Source organism: Lissotriton vulgaris, chromosome 6, assembly GCF_964263255.1.
Source record: "Lissotriton vulgaris chromosome 6, aLisVul1.2, whole genome shotgun sequence".
Classification (NCBI taxonomy): Eukaryota; Metazoa; Chordata; class Amphibia; order Caudata; family Salamandridae; genus Lissotriton; species Lissotriton vulgaris.
Genome location: NC_141694.1, coordinates 1,769,844,471 through 1,769,865,421, shown reverse-complemented (window position 1 = coordinate 1,769,865,421; position 20,951 = coordinate 1,769,844,471). Strand labels below are relative to the sequence as shown.

Genomic DNA, 20,951 nt, shown 5'->3' with positions numbered 1-20,951 from the left:
GTGTGTGGGGAGGGGCATCATGACGGACTTGAGGCTTTCCTCTAATGAGTAATGGCACTTGTTATAAAAAACATATTACACTTTGCGCATATATATTCATACACATCCACCAAGAAATGTACCCAAGTAATGACACAATAATCTCACACTCCACAGTTCCAGTTTTCACAAAGAAAGGGTTTATTGGCAGCAACCTGTAAAACCATGATGGGCTTACTATCGACATAGGCAAATATGGAACTTGAGCAAACAGTGGATGAGATCAGGAAGGTGAAAGATTTATTGGAGAAATATCCGAAGGAGGAGGAAATTCGCACGTTCCTTACACAGATAGATGTAGGTGAGACTTATTAAATATGAGGAGGAAATCAAATTGAAAAAAAGCCACAAGTTTCTACGGGATAAACTAGGCCAAATCAATGGTCAAACTTTGACCTTTAGTGAGGAAGTTAGACGGAGCAGTGATATCGTTCAAACAACATGGAGCTCTGAAGCAACAAGAATTGGCTATCTCAGAGTCTGGCTCTGTTATATACTCCTCAGACCTGGAAGAACAACAGGTTGTGTCAGATAAGGATGCCTTAACTTTAACCTCACTTGACGAGTACTGTTTTTTTTTTTTTACAGATGAATCAAGCGCTGCACAAAGCAAAAGAAGGAGACAACGCAAAAGGAAGAAAACCTGAAGAAGCGTGGGGAAACAGTCAAGACTACTTTGCTGCATGGGTAAACAACGAGGCATACCAGAAGAAAATGATGGGTGAGAATCAATTGACAGTCATTAACCTATTCATCCACACTTTGAGCAGAGATAAACCAACTCTTTTAGAACCTACTTTATCCTTTTGCCCCATTGCGAACTTGGACTATTGTTGAACACGTGTTGAATTATTTTTGTGTATCTGTAAACTACAACAAGAAAAGAAACATAATACATAGGTAGTTTCTTTGATTGACCCGCTTTGCAATCCTAATTTTGACATCTTGTGTTTAGGGGATATTGAACGTTTGACCACTATAATTGATTTGCAGGGGGTAGAAACTAAGTGGGCATCAGAGAGCGATTTCCTTTGCTCTTTAAACCTCAAAACAGACAGAACGAGTACTAACCATTTTAAACCAAAATCGAAGTGCAACCTTACTACACCACATGACAGTGTAGACACTTTTCACGAGTCGGTTACCAGTGATCTCATGAACGTTTGTAAAAATTTCAAAAACAGCTATGGCTTAAATCTTACGAGAGGTTAGAGCACAACTTTAGATACTCTAGCCAAAGACAGTAGCATCATTATTAAACCCTCAGATAAGGGCGAAAATATGGTCCTCTGAGACATAAACAACTAGGCATATAGGCAATTAAATACATCAGGAAGCTATGAGACATCCACTTTTGACATCTACAAACACACTATCTCCTAACACCACACCCTTTTAGGAGACTGAAGGGAGAGAGGCCTTTTGAGTACATATGAATATCAATTTCTACATATATGCAAACCTGTAGCACCTTGCTTTTTTCCTTTTACCGAAAACCCATAAAGGCAGGGATACACCTCCAGGGAGGCCTATCATATATGCGTACAACAGTCTCATTGAGCGCATCTTAATTTTTCTGTATCTTTTCCTATTACCCTATGTACGCAATCTACCCACATACTGAAGGGATAGTACCGATTTCATCACGAAGGTGGAGAGATACCCTGGCAGTCAGATTGCATATTGGTACTTATAGATGTGGTGTCACTCTATACATGTATTGACCACAGTCTGGGAATCCAGGCATGCAGACATTTCTTTCGCGATCAGGCAGTATATATGTATGCTTATTCAATGATGTTATTTGAAAAGTTGAAATTTTGTTTGGATAATATGGGGCAGTAAAGCAGGGTTGGCTGAAGGGCAACGAGGTTTCCACAATTGTGAAAGATGCAAAGCTTGTAAAAGAAGTAAGATTAAGAAAACATCAGTTACCCATGGTGAAGACAGCCAACATCAACAAATGTATCACCTGCAGCAGTAATTACTGTGTGTATATATCTTGGTGTGCCCATGTGGCTACCAGTATGTGTGTAGCACTATATTTCAAGTAAAGATAATACTGGAACACCTCAGGGTGATAAAGAATTGTGATTTCAATTACCCTGTAGCCAGACACTGGTCGAATGTGCATAACCAGAACCCTAACCACCAGTCATTTTTTGGAATTTACAGGATTACCAGGAGCCTGTATGATAGAGACAGAGAGAAGAAGCTTAGACTTCTGTAGTCTGAGCATAATATTCTCCTTGTCAGCAAGTCTCCCGGAGGCCTCAACTTGAAGGAGGAGCTTTATGTGCACATCAATGATGTGAACTCTGATAGTGATGAAGCTCCCCTCTTGCGGGTGTTATCTGACGATACATTTCATTCTTATTCTCATAAAAAATTGGCTTAAATTGATTTTTTTCTAGTTTGTTCAATTTCAGATAGTTTCATTTAGGTTTTCTTTGTGATTTTTCGCCTGCCGCCGACTGTGATTTGGTTACTCTGTGCAGTCATTTCGTATTTAAGATATGGACCAGGAAAAAAAAAACCTTGGTAGGAATGAATCTTTGTTGTTCTCTCGCCTTCTGCTGATTTAGTTTTGTTGATTAAAGGGTCATAGTGCCTGAATCTCTGTTTTTTTAGTTTTATATAGTGCAAACTCAGTACTGGAGCACTTTGCATGAGCACAAGCAGGTTATATTGACACCAGTTACTGTACAGAAGGACTCATATGTCTCTTTTAGGTCCAGCGAAATTAAGTAATGTCGAGGCAAAGCCGGGACTAGAATGCTAACAATTATTACTGACAGGAACCGTGCCTTGGGGAGCGTGAGAAAGAAATGGGGCTCACGGAATTAGATTACATCAGATGTACTAGGGCTTTGGGGGCCCGTACCAAAGAATGCATTGCAACGGTGTGAATTAAAGGATGCAGGGGTTTTAAACAGACCAGCTCTGCGCTCCCAGTGTACCATTCATAATTAAGGTATTAGCAGGCAGCAGTAACCTGTTATGGGTTAAATTCGGATTAAATATATGCCTCCTCTGACAGGCAGCTTCTGTGCAATGAACAAACAGACACACACAGCAAAAGATTGCAGCTCCCTACTGCAAAGCCAACAAGTGAGAGTCTCCTCACAGCCCACTGATTAGCTGCGTGATCCTAGCTGGTTTAAAGACCGTGCATAACCCAAGAAATACATTGCAGCATTATAAATAAATAATTTTCGTATCTTAAATATCTTCACTTCAATTGTAAATATTACAAAATTTCTTTTCAACTATAAAAATAAACTTAACAAATCGGGAAATAAGACGGGTGGTGGCTCCATTTAGACATAAGAGGATGGCGTTATTACAAGATCTTAACCCCAATTCATTGAAAATAGACTTTAATATAGTTTTCCGCTTTTCTAACAATTTGGGGCATAAAGTTACTATAAGCACTAAGGATTCCTCACAAGAACCACATAACTTACACAATTTAGAAGGCCACTTCTTTTCCCATTTTGGTATTCCATCTTTAGTCGGATATCTCCCGAACCGTAGTAGCATAAATTTATTCTTAATTAGGGGTTTTAAATGGAACAACAAATATGGTTGGGGAGCCAATTTACCAAAGGAATTTGCAATTGACCATAAGTGTTTTTTTTTCTAAGATCACCTTTATTTATTATAGTCGACAATAAAATAGCTGATTGGTTAATTGATTTTTTATAAACTACTTTACTCCTGATTTCGTCTTCTATGTAAATGTAAATGTATTTGAGCTTATATAGCGCACAGCTACCCACAAAGGGTTTCCCGGCGCTTGCTTAGGGAACCCGTCCTGGTATTCCCCTGTGAGATAACCCCGGCAGGGTATCCACAAGGTGAAAGCCAGGCATCCCGCCGCGAGGGGCCATTGTGGAGATTAAGCAAGCTATTGCCCAGAGTCGCAGAGTGTGAACCCGTGAGTTGAGAAGGCACCGGAGTGAGAATTATCGAGTCCGTGGAATTTTTGCGCCCAAGACCCGCCGAGGGGGGGAATTGAACCCTGGTCCAGGGCCGATCTCAGCTTCCGGGTCTGCCGCCTCTAACCCCTGAGCCACACCTCTCCCTTGATTGTCCCTCCTTCTAGGTTTGGACAATCAAAATTACGTAGACACTCATTTAAGTATGTTTGTCAGCTACTCGCGTATTCACTTCTCATCATCTCATGCCAACACTGATTTGCAAGGGAACCCTCTTCAGCACGAGACAATGAAAATAAGGTTTTTAAAAATGTAGATTGTCGGGCTAATATTTGTCTTTTTAGACCAAATTCTAGACGTATATTGGCACGGCTAATATATCTGGGAATCCTAAAACCTGATTTATATGTCCTTATTTCAGTGTCATCAAGGGTTTTCACGTCTTTGCCGCGGAAAATAATGGAACTGTAATCCAAGGATGGTATCAACTTTGCTTTCATAACCTTCAACAGGTGATCGTAATTTGGGCATGATAGCTCATCTCTCAATTTTCTAAAAGCAAATGAGAGTGATGTTCCCGTAGCTTCAAGGTTATTAAAATGCTGCCTAAATGACATCCTATCGGCAAATGTGATTCCTAAATATTTGTACGATTTTACACATTCAATGACCAAACCATTGACATTCCATTCTTTCATTCCTAATTTTGTTTCTCCTACGGTCATTATTTTTGTCTTTTTTGTATTTATTTTTAAACCATTTTGAGAAACATATTGGTTAAAATAATCTATTAACCTTTGTAGTCCTATAACAGATTGGCTTAATAAAATGGTGTTGTCAGCATATTGAAGATATTTAATCTCCTTGCCTAAAATAGCAGGAGAATGGACATTGACATGTGTAAAATGAACTGGAAGATCAGACATAAAAAGATTAAAAAGACAAGGTGCCAAGACACAACCTTGTTTCAATCCAATATTGGTCTTGAGACGACGAGTTGTGTGTCTTCCATCACCAACTTTGATCTGTACCCATGTATTGGAGTATAATAATTTAATCATATTTAGTAAGGCGTTAGATATGCCTCAATTGGTTAACTTCGACCATAACAGATTTCGCGGTACAGTATCAAAGGCGGCTTTTAAATCAATGAAACAAATATACAACTTTTGTTACCTATATTTGGCCCTATTGCCCAATAACGTCAATAAAATCAAATTTGTGTTAAGTCGATTCTCCTCTTCTAAAACCAGTTTGTAAATTTGGAATCAAATCCTTTCTCAGGGTCCATGCTTCCAGTTCTTCCAAAAGACAACTAGCTAACATTTTAGCCTCCACATCCGTTAAGGCAATTAAACAATAATTTGCGTGATTGTCTTGGGGACCACTTTTGTATATTGGTTGGATAATACTTCCCTGCCATGATTCAGGAATAGAACCAGTTTTAAGCACATCATTGAATAAAAGTGTTAAAACCTCTGGCCAATATTTTAGATTTGCTTTAAAAACTATTTTAGGGATTCCATTCGGGCCGGGAGCTCCATTTGATCTAATATCATTTATTACTTTTTTAACTTTCTCTACCGCCATGGCTCTTTATCAAATAGACTTAATGGATCATGGACACTTAAGTCTAACCCGCCACCTTTTATTTTTTCTTGCGAGCCACGATGGACAGAATCAAATTTATTAGAATCAAACTGTGGAATGTGGGCCCTGAGGAACAGCATGAAGGTTATGGAAACAATTTACACAGCTTAATTCTTCAATATTGGCACTATTGCCTCTATGATTACCAAGTTCAAGATTAATAATGATACCCCAGAATAACCTTGAGTATTTAATTTTACATGAAATATGTAATTTAGACCAACTTTCTTCATAATGTACTTGTTTAGTCTTCAATATTTCGTTCTTGTATCCCTTTTTCAATTGTTTAATTTGTTGGGATACAACAAAATTAGATGTTCCTTTCACTTTTCTATACAATGCTCTTGTTTCTCTATTAAGACTTCTTTTAAGGTAGAGTAACTGGTTTGAAAACCACCCTGGTCTATTTGAAGTCACAGTTGAACCTTTTGATGTTTTAGAATTAGGAAATTAGCCAAAAGAGCGGAACACAAACAAGGCTCCCTGACCTGTGGAGTCCCACAGGGCTCTACCTTGTCTCCACTCCTATTTAACATCTATTTGCAGCCCTTAGTAGAGGCACTTACAGGCAGGGAGTGCCAGGTCTTTAACTACGCTGACGACACCCTACTCTTGGTCGTCTTGAACATACCAGACAGGTACAAGAATTGGTGAGAAACCTTCTTAGGTTCACGGTTAACTGGATGGCAGTTAACTCGTTAAAAATGAACCCAGAAAAAAACGAGGTGCTCATTGTGCCAGTCCAAAATAGCCCTTGATGTGAACTGTTCTGGCCCTCAGAATTAGGGGTGGCACCGACCCCAGCACCTGTAGTAAAGAGCTTGGGCTTGAAGATAGATTCCGATCTATCAATGTCTAGCCAGGTATCAGCAGTGTTGGGCAACTGCATGGGCCTACTCAGGCAACTGCGGAAACTTGTTCCACTCCTCTCCATTTCGGCCCTACAAACAATTGTATCAGCTACTGTTATCTCCTGGCTAGATTACGGGAATGCCCTCTACTTGGGCATCTCGCAGAGACTTTTGAGGCGGCTGCAGGTAGTGCAAAATGACGCAGCTAGATTAATCTTCAGCCTCCCTAGGCGTACAAGGGCCACCCCCTTACTGCATAAATTGCACTGGCTGCCTATCGAACAGCGGGTGCACTTTAAGAACTTGTGCATAGCCCATAAAGCCCTCTATGGAGATGCGCCAAAATATATAAAGGTCAGGGTCCAAAAGTACGTGCCAGGAAGGGCTCTGTGCTCTACAGAGGTATGTAAACTAGCCTCCCTAAGATACAATCTCAAGACCAAAGGAGGTAGAGCGTTCTCGGTCTTCATGCCTCGGATCTGGAACGACCTACCTGAGGCCTTGCGTAGGGAATCAGCCCTGCTCCCCTTTAGAAAGTTGTTAAAAGCCCATCTGTTCAGAAAAACACTGACATCGGTTTAATCCTCCGTCAGCAGTCATGCAGGGCACTGTTCCTTCGTTGAGCGCTAAGAGACCAGTGGTAATTTGCGCTATACGAAATTAAAATAACATAACATAACAAGGCCAGAGAGCAACCATAGATTTTCCTTCAGCAATTGCGTCTTGAACTTTTAAAATTAAACAGGAAAGGACTTCCAATATATCCTTTTCGGTTCTCTAATTCCATATTAATCTTTTAAGGTTAAATGGAATAGGAGCAGTTTTAATTATTCTTGTTTCCGGTAAGTAATCAAAAGAAAAAGCAAAGGAAATAGCTTGTGGATTATGATCACCCTCTATCCTTGGTAATACATAATAACTTTGAAGCAAATTTAAAAGTTTCTCAGAAATTATGGAGTAATCAATAATAGAGGGATTACACGTTTTTTTGAATGTAGGTGTGTAATCCTTATCTTGCAATATTTTAAGATTAAAATTTATAAACTGGGAATTAAACCACTGGGATAACATTTTCGAGTGTATATTCAGCTTTTTACGTGTAAAATGGTCATAATATAACACTTTTACTATTTCCCATAAGCTCGATAGTTGAGTGGATTTAACCTTATATTTTGAACTTACATAAACATTTAAAAAGATAATAGGTTGATTGGAAATTAATTTAATACACTGTAACCATTTTACCTGAAAATCAATCTCAAACTGGGACGACCAGTAGAGGCCTTACAAAAAGCCTCATTTGAGTATTCAAAATAACCAATAGGAGGTTCACAGATCATATTCCAAGTTTCCTGGAGCATTAATATGCCAAAGGCTCTAAGAAAACGTATTACATCTGGATCCTTAAGAAGTGATTTAAGGCCATTTGTGTTCCAGGAACAGGTTTTAAAATGCTTTAATGCTTTATCAGGAGAGTTCGGGCATCAATTATGCTTCACAAGATTTCCATTTGCCAATGTGGACGGAAGCCAACTCCAATTTTCAAACGGATTAGTTTTTCTTTGACTCTTCACATATTCGAAGTCCTTGTTGACAGCTCCTGATCTTAATACCAAGCGACAAATTCAACTTTGTTGATGGACCAGAGGCACCTTTCAAAACTCTAACATGTGATCCCGGACTTGTTTTTTGCCCACTAATCTTTAAGTACGGGCTACAAGATAACCTACTCGGAATCAACAAAGTCGGGTATTGAGACCCATAAATTCTCCAAACTTTGATGCCCCATTTCTCAAATTGATTATTATTAGTAATTATTTTGCTGATAATTTCATCACTTTGCCAAGTTGTAACAGTTATTTCATTATAGAGGTTATTAAAATCTTTTTTAAACTCAACTGATTCCAAATCATCTGATGTTACATCCTTCAAATCTGCAATTGCATTCAATAATTTCAGAATATTTCCACGGTTCAAGATATCATAAAGGCCTCTTGTAGTATACTGAGGACAAAAGACTACTTTCTTCAGTTCATAAGAGTAATCTGTAGCCTCTATTTTCTCCTTATTTATATGACCAATTAGATCCCTCTTCCCAATGGTAGGAGCCGAAACTGGGACTACCGATTGTCTTGATACATGGACTTCTGATGTCTTTTGGTCATAGAGAAGTGATTGCGCAATATAAATCTTGTTTTGGCTCTGATGGCTGACATTGTTTACAATTTTCTGAGTGAAGGTATTTTGTTCTCCACATTGAGCAACCAATTCTTTAGGTGACTGTTCTTGCCTAATGACCCCTGACTTTGATGGAGCTGAAGTTTTAGACCATAAACTGTCATTGGGCACGTCAGGGGTGGAAATGTCGATGGTTTGTCTATTTTGGTTAACCTTTAGGTTAACCGCAGGTGCTTCCGCAGATCTAATAATTGGAAATAGGACTTTCGTATCAGGCTCTTTAGGCTCATTGAGTTCTTTGGTTACAACCTCCTTGAGGGTTTTTTTTCCCCTTTGATATTTTATTGTGGGTTTTCCTTAACCTTTTTCTTGCCCGTTTGGACAGGATCTCAGAGTTTGTAGTAGCACTTGATGCTTGATTTACATTAGAATAAATGGTATTCACCTCATCCACTACCAATTGTTGCTTAGATTCAGTTCTTTTGAGCCTTTCTTGAGATAGCTCAGACATTTTCAGATTGATGACATCATTTACAAGTTTTTCATTCGTATCGGAAATTTTACTATTTGCGCTAATTGCACTTTGGAAATGACTTTTACTCATTGGATAATTTACATTTGTAATTTGGTTTCCTATATTCACTTTTTCTTGTGAATTTACTGACTTTTCTTTGGTAGTGAATCTCAATTGGACTGGGTAATTTGAATAATTTGTTGCCACAAATAAATTAAATTTATCTTCGTTGGGAATTATTTTGCCATGGGCTGTTCAACCCGACATCAGTTTTACTTCCTGCACCATAGAACTAACGATTGACTGTAGATCTGAAATTTTGTCAATCAGTTGTGCACAAGTACAAGTTACTAATTGGTTCTCTTTATTCGATTGGACTTTAGTTATCAAATTAGTTAATTTGAGAAGTTTTGCATTGATCCCTACTATGTGGGTAGCCAATGTATTTAAAACATCTACTTGGATATTTAATTTATCTGAATGAAAGCTAAGAGCATTTGTGATCGAATCCATAGTGTGGAGTAAATACTCCCATATTCAACAATCGGGACTAGAAGGGTTGTTTTCTATGTCACCAGATCTAGCTTTATAATTCCCATCAAATTCTGTTAATAATGATAAGTCCACCGGATTGAACTGATTGTTTGGAACTACTTGTGTGAATTTACTTTGCTCATTTGAAATGGGAACATTCTGAGCACTGACAATACCTGGTACCAGTAATGATTTATTATTAATGAAGCTGTTCTCCAGGATTATGCTTCACTGATCCGGATTAAAAGGCCTTACATTACCAAATTTATCAGTTAGGCCATTTGGACTAGATGATACTTTCTGTCACATCAACGACATAGCCTAACATGAAGACCTCATCGCTTATGTTCTGGTCCAGGCCTGAGGAGATGTTAAATCACTGAGCCAATCTCACTTTGACTACAAACCAGCGATTAAAGAGGCTCCTCCAGTCTAGTTGGAATTACAGCTAGAGATTCATCGGCCATAGATACCACAACGGATGTTATAGCGGAGTCTTGCACATGAATTTGGGCTTTTGCATGTGACTGGCCAGACGATTTTAGGATTGGTTTGGGGGTTAGCGACACTTCAAACTTTTCTAAGGCTGAATTTTTGATCTTAACTTGGAGTTTACCTCCATCTTTTAACTCCTCTATTTCGGAGGACAACTTAGATTGTAATATTGCACATGGGCAGACTCTCTTTACACTTGTTGAAGATGATGGTGATGACTTGGTTTTTATAGTCTTGACCAGAATTTATAGGGGTAACTGCCGTTTTATCTGAATCATTCTTGGGGGCTTCTTTTAACGTACACTCCTTTGTAGTGACACAAACATCAATGCTTTCCTCGCTCTTTTGACGTCGCTTTGATTGAGGTCTAAGCGGCGCCTCTCGCTGTTGGCCCGATCTCATTGTCTACAGGCTAGGTCAAGGATTTGAAGATTAAATATGCTTATATTCGTCCCCCCTACTCAGCTTCCTGGTATCGATGAACGATGTTAAACAAATTTTACAACTCTACTCGCAAAGGCACGCCACGCAATTCCTCGCCTAGATCCCTGGTCCAATTCTGGCTGTGGTGGCGGCTCACACGGTTTCAGCTCCGCCTCAGGTTTTCAATGAAAACGTTCGGTCATCAAACCTGAAAAGTCTGGTAGACTAACAGTCTTTGCAGTTTAGCAGCTGTTTTCAACAAACCTGAGAATTCAGCAACTATGCTTGGCTCACCTCTATCTCATTGCAGACATCAGTTATTAACAGCACTTATCACTGTGGCAGCGTGGTTTTTACCAGCTGATTCAGATGGATCAGGTGGATCAGACTGCTGCTGGAAAACGGGGCACAGCTCCACAGACTACGCTGACCGAAGGAGCCGGTAATCCGTAAGAATCAGACTCAAATCCGTGAGGGTCAGGCTCTGGCTCGGGCTCAGGTTCAGATCCTCATATGACGCCTTGCCAATATCTTATACAGGCCAAACAGCTGAGCAGGCAAGCCGCTTAACGGCCCGCTTCTGCACAGCCGCTATTGGCCAGCCACGCTGCTCCGCCTCCGCTCTCTCTGCTCAGCTCTCCCTGCTTGACACAATGTCCACAAGCCGGCAGTGGCAGTCGCAGTAGCGTGCAGGTAGCAAGTGGCAACGACAAGGATCATGGATGCCACGGGAGCCACGGAAGCAACGCTAAAGCCCTTGCAAAACTCAATCAGCAGCTCCTTGAGGGGTAAAGATGAGTGAAGCAGAGAGACACGACGTCCTCCACCTCCCGAGTGCTTCGCTCGCACTCGCTCGTGCAACGTCCGGCTCTACTCATAACAGCACAGTACTGGTGCGGATTTACCACACACTAATGGTTTTACTGTTGTCCCAGCACCCTGCAACTTGTAATCACGCCCAATGTAGGCAAATGTTGTTTGAGCATCGGAGCGCTTGCGCATTCTAACTGCTGCACTACCAATGACGTACGGATAGCTCCATGGGGAAATAAAATATTAACCCAACACTATTGGCTTGGGTATTACTTGTACAATATGCTGATAAGTATTAGGAAATATTGAGCGTTAAATTAAAAAGCCCCCCTTCCAGCATCAAATTCCAACTGCATTAAAGATTTGAAAAGTATTGCTTTATATATATATATATATTGTAAAATGATCATTTCTTTTCCAAGTTACTTACTATGTTATTGGTTAACCACTTACTGTCAACACCCTATGAGTTTTTGAGATGAGTGCTCAGATCTGCAAGCATGCGTACTGTGCAGGTGAATAAAAACATGGATCTGGATTCGACCTGTGGCCTCAGATCAGATTTGAAACGAAAGACTATCAAAAGCCTGTAGCGGCCACGCACCTCCAGCCATGGTAAATCTACTGGTACCAGGAAAAACAAACACCATTACTTGTTAGGCTCTGACAAGATATTTATTCTGAGCTATGTGAACTTGGTCTTTGACCGTGGACAGTGTTCTGCTGCCATTTGGATAGGATTGCACTATTGAACTACTACTTACACACATGCATGCGAGTTGGAAGCCTTCGGGGTCCTTGGGTGTCTACTTCACTGTGCCTGTATTTGAAAACACACGTGACGAGCACTGGGGACCTCAAATAATTGTTTTAGGGTGGACACTTGTTTCTTCACACAGCGTAGCACTGAAGGAAGAGTGCTGAAATTTTTCATGTTCATCTTGTTCTTTTTTCTAAGTTAAGAGTGCCACAGTAAGAACAAATAGTGACAATGGTGAGGTTCGCTGTAGTGATATAAAACAACATCAATGTAAATGATATCTCACAATCTTTGACCCTGAGAAATAAGCCATTGTACTTTTTCTTAATCTTTTTGAACGCCCGGAAGACGCAATATGTTAATGAAAAATGATGACAGGCGCAAACATACAACCTTTACACAATCACAAATTAGACTAGTTATATCATGTGGCTAGCTTAGCAGCCCACAGTGGTTGCAAGCAGTAATACAGAGGTTTCAAGGCCTACCACTAGCTGCCTCTGAATTATCTCCCTGGATATTAAGCAAATCACCAACAGTAGTAGACTATGACCTGTAGCACACTGGGTCAGACAAAGCAGCAACCACAGGAGGAGTGGCTCTTCAGGCCAGAGTTACGTTTTAGAGACAGCCGGTCAAGCGCATGTAAAAACTGATCCCGCAAATGCAAATCTACATCATCCTTAAAAACAACATTGTCAGTGAGTGTTCAATGACAGAACTCTAGAAAGACCCGTGTGTCAATAAGAGACCTTTCCACCATCCAGCCTCCTAGAGAATACAGCACACTCCTCTAAGCCTTCCACCCTGCTTTGACTTGGATAAAGCTCACTTATAAATTACTTGGGTAGTGTATATATATATATATATATATATATATATATATATATATATATATATATATATATATCTCTTTCTTTCTTTCTTTCTTTCTTTCTGTAACTCCAACTGCTTTAGTGGCGTTGAACATTGGGTCTCTGGTTTAAAGCACCAGCTCCCTGCAGACTCATAAAAACCATCTGCAGTTTAGCCTTCAATTAAATCTAAGTTTTCTGTATATATGAATGTGTGTTACCTTGCTCCATCCGCTTCATCTGCTGGATCTGGTCCACGGTCTTCTTCAGGATTTTACATTTGTCTGGTTTCACACTCAAGCTGTCGATATCCCCTATGTTTGCCGACAGCAGTTCGGCCAGTTCTTCCAAATACTTATTCTCCTGTTCCCTGCGTCGCTTTTCATTGCTGAAAATGAAAAAAATTGTTGTCAGAAATAGGACTATGAATCATGTCCTGCTGCCATCCTGTAAAGAGGAATCATACTGCTTCCAATCTCAACCAGTGTTATTGAACACGCAGAATGTGACCGACTACTGCAGGGTCTGTGTGTCCACCGGCCAAGAGTAAAGACTGCCTTGTAGTATGGTTCCCACATTCCATGTAGAGCATTCAAGACACAGCAACAAAACCCGGTCCGAGCGACCCCATTAAAAAACAGAGCATACAACTACCAGCTTATGCTCTTCAATGGACATCATGTTCTCGTTGAGAGCCGGAGGTCCTCCAGACCTTTTTACTCTCCTTATGGTGGAAACACTTGAATGTGCTTTTCAAGCATGTTTAACCACATCTACTTTCATCACTTCTAAAGATGACCTATGAACATTTCGCAACAAAATGTCCATTTGAAAAAAACGTAAGTGGCTAAATTTCAGACACCACTGAATAGGTTCTAAAACCGGTCCAGGCCAATACTTATTATATATACACGTTCAAATGACATAACCCTCCTGTTGCCACCATAGTCTTTCCTTTGCCTCGGAAGGACAGAGGGGAGCAAAGGTGAAGGAATAATAAATATGGAGGAAATAAAGTGACTTGGAAAATGGGAGAGGAGAATTGGAGGTAGGCAAAAGGGTGGTGATTGCCTCATGTGGCAAAACGTGAGAGTGGGGTGGAGTATCTTAAAACCAGAAAAGTCTCACAAACCCCAAAACATGGATGAAAATAAAATAAAAATGTAGGAATACAGAGAGGGAAATTCACAATCGAGGGGTAACAAAAAAAGTTTGTGTGTGTGTAAGGGGAGCCACGGGGAGGATTACTGACTTTGTCACAAAATAGGCATGCAAAATATTTAGAAGTTAACAGAAAATACACAGAAATGTAAACAAACATTTATTACACAACATTGCTGAAATTTACATCACATTATACAATAATGTAGTACAACAACAGGCATCCCAAAAGGTGGACGTGCATTACATTACATCCCTGGCCACCACACCTTGTATCCTATCTATGCAATCTCTAATGGCGGCCACCAATGTTCACATCATGTTTAAAAGGTTCTCCTAATTAAACACAATGACCTAGAACACAATCTGTGCCACTACCGTAGAGCACAGTAAACTCCCGGTAATCTCCACTTCACATCAAATCTTTCTGAAAGAGGAACCAGATCGCTATTCAACCTCAGACCTAGTACAAAATTAGCCGTGCAGTGTGCGAGCTACATAGCGGTTTGGGAATCAAATGTTGATATGTGCAATGAGAAACTTACTTAACGAATTGTAATGATTGAAATTCAGAGATCAGTTCAATCTTGTTCTCCAACAGCCTGCATGGTAAGTTAGATCTATTTCACAATATGGTATTGTTTAGTGACTCTCGTCACACCTACCAGGCTTTAAGGACTAGTGTCCAAACTGATTATAAACATCTGGTTTTGTTAATTCATTTAAACTTCATTCGTCTTTCGGTTATTATTAACTGTGCCTTGATGTCCAAGACTAAGTCAGAATTTTTATATACGCAGTCATTAATAGGCCATGGCAGGTGGTTAGAAGGATGCATTTCAAATAAATTACTTTCCAATTACAATAAAGCAAATGCAAAATTCGGCTATTTTTGCGACATAAGATTACTATTTCCATAACACAGCACTGTTCCAAGGCAAACCTAGTCGCCTGAACCCTAGTCCTGAAAATGATTAGGGTGACACTGTTTGAACAAATGTACGCCGTACAGGAACAAGGGTAACAATGCGCCATGGCCAGCAGCGGTTTGGTATAATTATTTCTCTTGGTTTTTTGGTGTCTCCTCGCCAAAACTACAATTTACTACAACACAGTACTTAATCAAGGAATACGCTGTGGTCATTTCCCTCGGAAGCACCATGAATTACCACCTCCTCCAAGAACCGGCATTCCTTCAGGTACTTTGAATGGCTGAGGCACCTCTCCCACCCATTTCACTGGTGTTTTAACCCATGGCCATGAGTTTAAAGCTGTACTATGCAGAATGAGACTGCCTGGGGCTACAGCTTTGTGTTACTCAATATATTTTTTGTTTTTGATTTTCTAGGTCTATGAAGCAAGTCCCTAGATACTACCTGTGGTCAGAAACAGAATAAACAAATATACACAATATACACAAAAACCTAACAACACGTATATGACCATGTATAGACAAACAATATTTAGTATTTGTTTCATCTATGGTTGCTGTGTCCCAGGTCTTCACAACAACAGGGTAAAAGTGAGCTACTTCAGTACGCCTATATGTTCCAAAAGTCACAAAGCATGGTCTTCTGCGGCTTAGGTGTCTTTGAGAAAACCACTGAATCCTAATGGGCTGAGTGTTTTTTCAAAGATTCTATTTCTAGTACAAACAACGCATACGCCTGTGTAAATGTTTCTTCACATTTGATCTACAAAAAGTTTAAGGTTGGAGCACGAAGGTGGTTATTAAGTACCCCTTTAGGCTAAAGTAGTGAAAACTGATCAAATCTTCATATGGTACATAGGAAAACTGGCTACTTACAAGTATTTTTCTGGACTAAAAATTGATTGGGTAATTTTGAAACTTTTTGTAGTGGTTTTGTATCTCTGATTTATGGTTAATGAAGTGCGAATATAAGTGTGTCTTGCTTCACAATACTGTGTTGTAATGGAGCAAACCTATCATTTATGATCTATTCATGCGCAAAAACAGCTTCTGATTCACTCACACTGCTGAACGACCTCTTGTGCAGTGATTGTGTTGCTTTGTACAGTACTTCTACCCAAAATCCTATTGAAGTTGACCTGAAATACACCACAGTGTTCAGTCATTTGGTGATTTTACATTCAGCCCCTACATTTCCCTTTTTACTGCCATGTGCATATTGAGTGGTTATAGTCTTAAAATGCATGTTTGATTCTATTTCATTTGCTCAAACTCCCTTTAATGGTAGTAGGGTCACTTAAGCATGTATCGGGATAGGCATGTTGCTTATCATATCTGGCCTCACTTTTTAATTTGATAACTCTATTGGTCAAGGTTCTTTTTTTGAAAATATATAAAACACACCTAAGCCCTCTCTGCCTATGATAAATTTTGCCTGCTCTATATAGTTGGAAGCAAATCTGTTTGTGGCCTTCACTGGGAGCATTAGCGAAGCACAATCTATCACTGAAGACCATTCATCCAATCTTGTGACTAACTGATATGCCCCCAGTTAGGGAACCCTATTTTTTAATGTTCGCTGTACAGTTCACAAAGCAGTACCCATTTAACAAGGTAAACCTGTTGAGATTTGTTACAACTGTCTGATTTCTGCATTAGCTTAGCAATATGCCTTTTTACTTATTGTTGTGCAAAACAAGATCTGCGACTGTGGTATTTCACTTCATCATTCACTACAGAACCAGTCTCACCTTTATGCGCCTCACACTGCAGATCCTCTTCATACATCAATATAAGGATGTATGACGTTACAACGCATGCTTTTACCACGCATGCTGTTACAACGCAAGTATTACAACGAAAACCTTTACAACGCATTACACTTGGGGGTGCTGGATAGTGAATAGTTTAATTTACTATTCCAACTCCAGTCCCCGTGGATAGTAGGGAAGGTGTTGGATAGTAAATTAAAACTATTCCTTATCCTAGAGCGCACCCAGTGTAATGCGTTGTAATACATGCGTTGTAACAGCACTGCGTGGTAAAAGTTGCGTTGTAAAGGTTGCATACCGCAATATAATACCACAAGATGGGACTACACACTTATGGTGCTTATTGCAGACCTAAGTAAAACCTTGATGTTCCCAGTCACTTTCAACGACCGGGGGAGTGAAAGTGCCTTAGCAGTGAAAGCCTAACAGTTTATAAGAAATCTATAAAATGTGAAAACAGCTGTCAAAAATTGTGTTTCTACTTTGAGAGGGCAGTGACCTCTATCAAAGTAATAAACACAATTTGGTTAAGCCCGTACATAGCTCTGCAAAAAAAACCCATATGGCACATGGTGCAAGCAATCCCAAAACCAGAATGTAAGTTCAGGTAAACCAACAATGTTAAAGTCAAGAAAAAAACAATTCACAAATGTAAACAGAAAAATTGAGAAAATATCACATTCAAAAAGACACACTGATTAATAAAAGAAGTTAAAAGGAACCAGTGATGTGACATTTTGAAGTTTTAAGGTAAACAAACACCAAGAAAAAGTGCCATTGAACACAATTGTGCGAACTTGAACAAGACCTGAAAGGAATTTCAGTCCGACTAGTCCCAGTCAAAGATTTCAGCTAAGCACATAGTCTCCAACAGCTTGGAAAGGTTATTTGGGTCAGTCCCACAGCACCTAGCTCAGGATAGGTTTCTAGACACAGGCCTCTACAGCCAAGTCTCCTTCATGGTCCTGTTCTCTATGGTGAGCTGAGCCCTCTTGCAGTCAGGAATCTTTTTGCAATTTTGTGTCCCGGAAATAGGAAAATAATAAGAGGCCAACCCCTTGATCCTGTGAAACCAGATCTTGTCTCTGGGTGGCAGCAGGAGTCATGGGTCCTTGATAAGTCGTCCTCATGAGTCAGAAGTCTTTGTTCTTCCAGCAGCGAAGCCTTCTGGGAAGTCTACCTAGGTAGAGAAATGTTCTGCAAAGGTGGTGGCTGATTAGCCATATTTATCCAGTGCACTAGCCAGTGATTGGTGAAATTCTGCTACCCAGTCCTATTTTAGCACAGCCCTTTATCTCCTTTTGCAACACTTCCTCTTTACCATACTATAAAACTACCACCAGCCCATTTCAATATGACAAAATCATTTGGCCACCAGGCACTCCTGTTTTCAGATAAGCTTTCCTCCTATAGGGCTGGGTCTAAACTGGTTCTTTCTTCTGCATGACCGAAGCCAGACTTTCTAGGAGGCTCCCTGGAATGAATAGGAGAAGTCCTCCCCGGCATCTCCTAGTTGAAAGCGGTAATGGTAAAGCTGCACGTTTCTGGCATCTCATCATATCCACTCCCAGACAGCTAATTCCTACTAAGTGGTCAGCAATTATCACCCATCAGCTTTTCCTGTGAGCCACACTTGTTAACTGTCCCAGCCAAGGATATGTATTCCAATTGGGAGATGTGATGAATGGCAGAGTACACTTTAAGCCAATCCTTGCTAAGGTTATTTACCTGTAACTTTAGTTCTCCAGTATTGGAATCTTTCATAGATTCAAATGCCTGAATCATTCCCCGTCCTCGAGACAGGAGTCTCCGGTATATAAAAAAGCAGTGCTTGGTAGTATAGCAAACTGAAAAGAGGCCTAGGCCCATTTCCCTTTTGCAACCCATAGCCTTTGTTATGTAAAAAAGCCCCAAACTTTTCCCTGAACCAATCAGAGCTCCTCACCCTCTAAAACACTCCTGAGAGAACCTTCTGCCCCTCAGATTTTTCGCGCACTTGTGTATATAACACACTTCTTGTGCTAAATCCGAGGTGAGCCTCTCAGGGGAGGAGGGTGGGTGCATGTGAATCTATGAAAGATTCCAATACTGGAGAACTAAAGTTACAGGTAAGTAACTCGTTTTCTTACTCCAGTATTGGAACTTTCATAGATTCACATGCCTGAATCAGAATAGCGAGCAGTGAAAAAATAAAGCACATTTCTCTGATACATTTCATAATCATGCAATACCATTTGAAAATGAAGCATAATCTCATATACATATATATCTATACTTATATAAAATGTGACTTTGTAAACAAGAGAAAGTATGAATGGAGGGATGTAAAAAAGGCTCACCGTTACTGGATGATATTCCGCAGTACCGCCTCTCCCACCGCTGCATCCGATTCTGCAGCTGCCTCCAAGAAGTAGTGCCTGGTGAAGGTGTGCGTAGATGCCCAGGTCGCTGCTCTGCAGATATCCTGGATTGGCACTCCTCCAAACAGCGCAGTGGATGTGGCCACCGCCCTCGTGGAATGGGCACGAACTCGTGCATTCAAAGGCTTTCCAGCAGCTTGATGACAGTAGACAATTGCACTGGAAATCCATCTGGCAATTCCCCTCTTTGACAGCGGGAAACCTTTCCTGGGTGCGCTGAAAGTGACGAACAACTGAGAAGACTTGCGAAACTCCTTAGTTTCTTTCAAGTAAAATTTCATACATCTCTGGACGTCCAGCGAGTGCAATACTCGTTCTGCTGCTGTTGACGGATGAAGAAAGAAACGTTTCAACACCAACGGTTCGTTCAAATGAAAATCAGTTGGCACCTTCGGAATGAACTTCTGATTTGTCCTGAGAATCATTCTATCCTCCTGAAACTGTAAGAAAGGCTCCTGAATCGTGAGCGCTTAAATGTTCACCTACTCTTCTCGTTGAAGTCAATGCAATGAGAAGAGCCACTTTCCAGGACAAGAACTTCAGGTCTGCCCTCAGGTCTGCCCTGTGTATCGGTTCAAATGGTGGTTTCATCAATTGAGAGAGTACAATATTCAGATTCCATAATGGTGGTGGAGGCTTTACTGGAGGAAAGGCCCTGAATATCCCCTTCATAAACTGTTTGATAATCCCTGATGACCATAAGGATGGGCCTGACGATGACCTCCTGTAGCGGGATCACGCAACAGAATGCACCTTGATGGAGGCGTGTGCTAATCCTGACTTTGCCAATAGCAGAATGTAAGGAATAATTTGATGAGGTGCAGCAGTAAGAGGGTGCACATTATGCCTCTTACACCACAGACAAAATCTCTTCCATTTCATCCAGTAGGTTTTGTTGGTACTCTCCGCTCTGGCCTTGGACAGGATCTCCCTACATTCGTGTGAGATGTTCAGATGGCTAAACTCACAGTGTTCAGGAGAAAGGCTGCTAATCGGAAGGATTTCCGGTCCGGATAGAGCACCTGTCCCTTGGACATTGTCAGAAGCGATGGAATTGGACGCAACCAAATTGGACAGTCCTCCGACAGCAGCAGCAGTTCTGTGAACCAGTGTTGTCTGGGCCACCATGGGGCTACTAGGATCAGTCTGCACAGCTCTTTCTTGATCTTCACCAGTACGCGGGGGATAAGAGGAATTGGAGGAAAACCGTAGGCAAAGATGCCGGACCATGCCATGGAAAACGCATTCCCCCAAGATCCCTTCTGGAGAAGCCAGCTTGCGAAGTACTGGCATTTTCTGTTTTCCTTTGTAGCGAAGAGCTCCACTATCGGTGTTCCCCCATCTTCGAAAGACGTTGTCTAGGATCCCCTGGTCTAGCTCCCATTCGTGGCAGGACGATTTAAGCCTGGGGAGAGCATCCGCCTTGACGTTTTGATCCCCCGGGAGGTGTTCTGCTGCCAATGATATTCCTTGCTGAAGAGCCCATTCCCATATCTCCTGGGCTCCCTGAGACAGGGAGAGAGATCTCGTTCCCCCTTTCTTGTTCACATAATGCATCGCCGTAGTGTTGTCTGTTCTTACCAACACTGGCGAACCTCTTATCCTTGGTAGAAAA

The 20,951-nt window shown here is 40.7% G+C and overlaps 1 protein-coding gene across 3 annotated transcripts in view; it reads right to left on the bottom strand.

The window, feature by feature from the left end:
• The window catches only part of NCOA1 (nuclear receptor coactivator 1), a 1,223,800-nt gene that overhangs the window by 582,745 nt on the left and 620,104 nt on the right, over positions 1 to 20,951 (bottom strand). For all 3 annotated transcript variants that reach the window (XM_086928021.1, XM_086928023.1, XM_086928022.1), the window contains one exon: positions 13,274 to 13,440. In XM_086928021.1, coding sequence (XP_086784147.1) covers positions 13,274 to 13,440 — 167 coding nt within the window. The remainder of the gene's footprint in view (positions 1 to 13,273; positions 13,441 to 20,951) is intronic.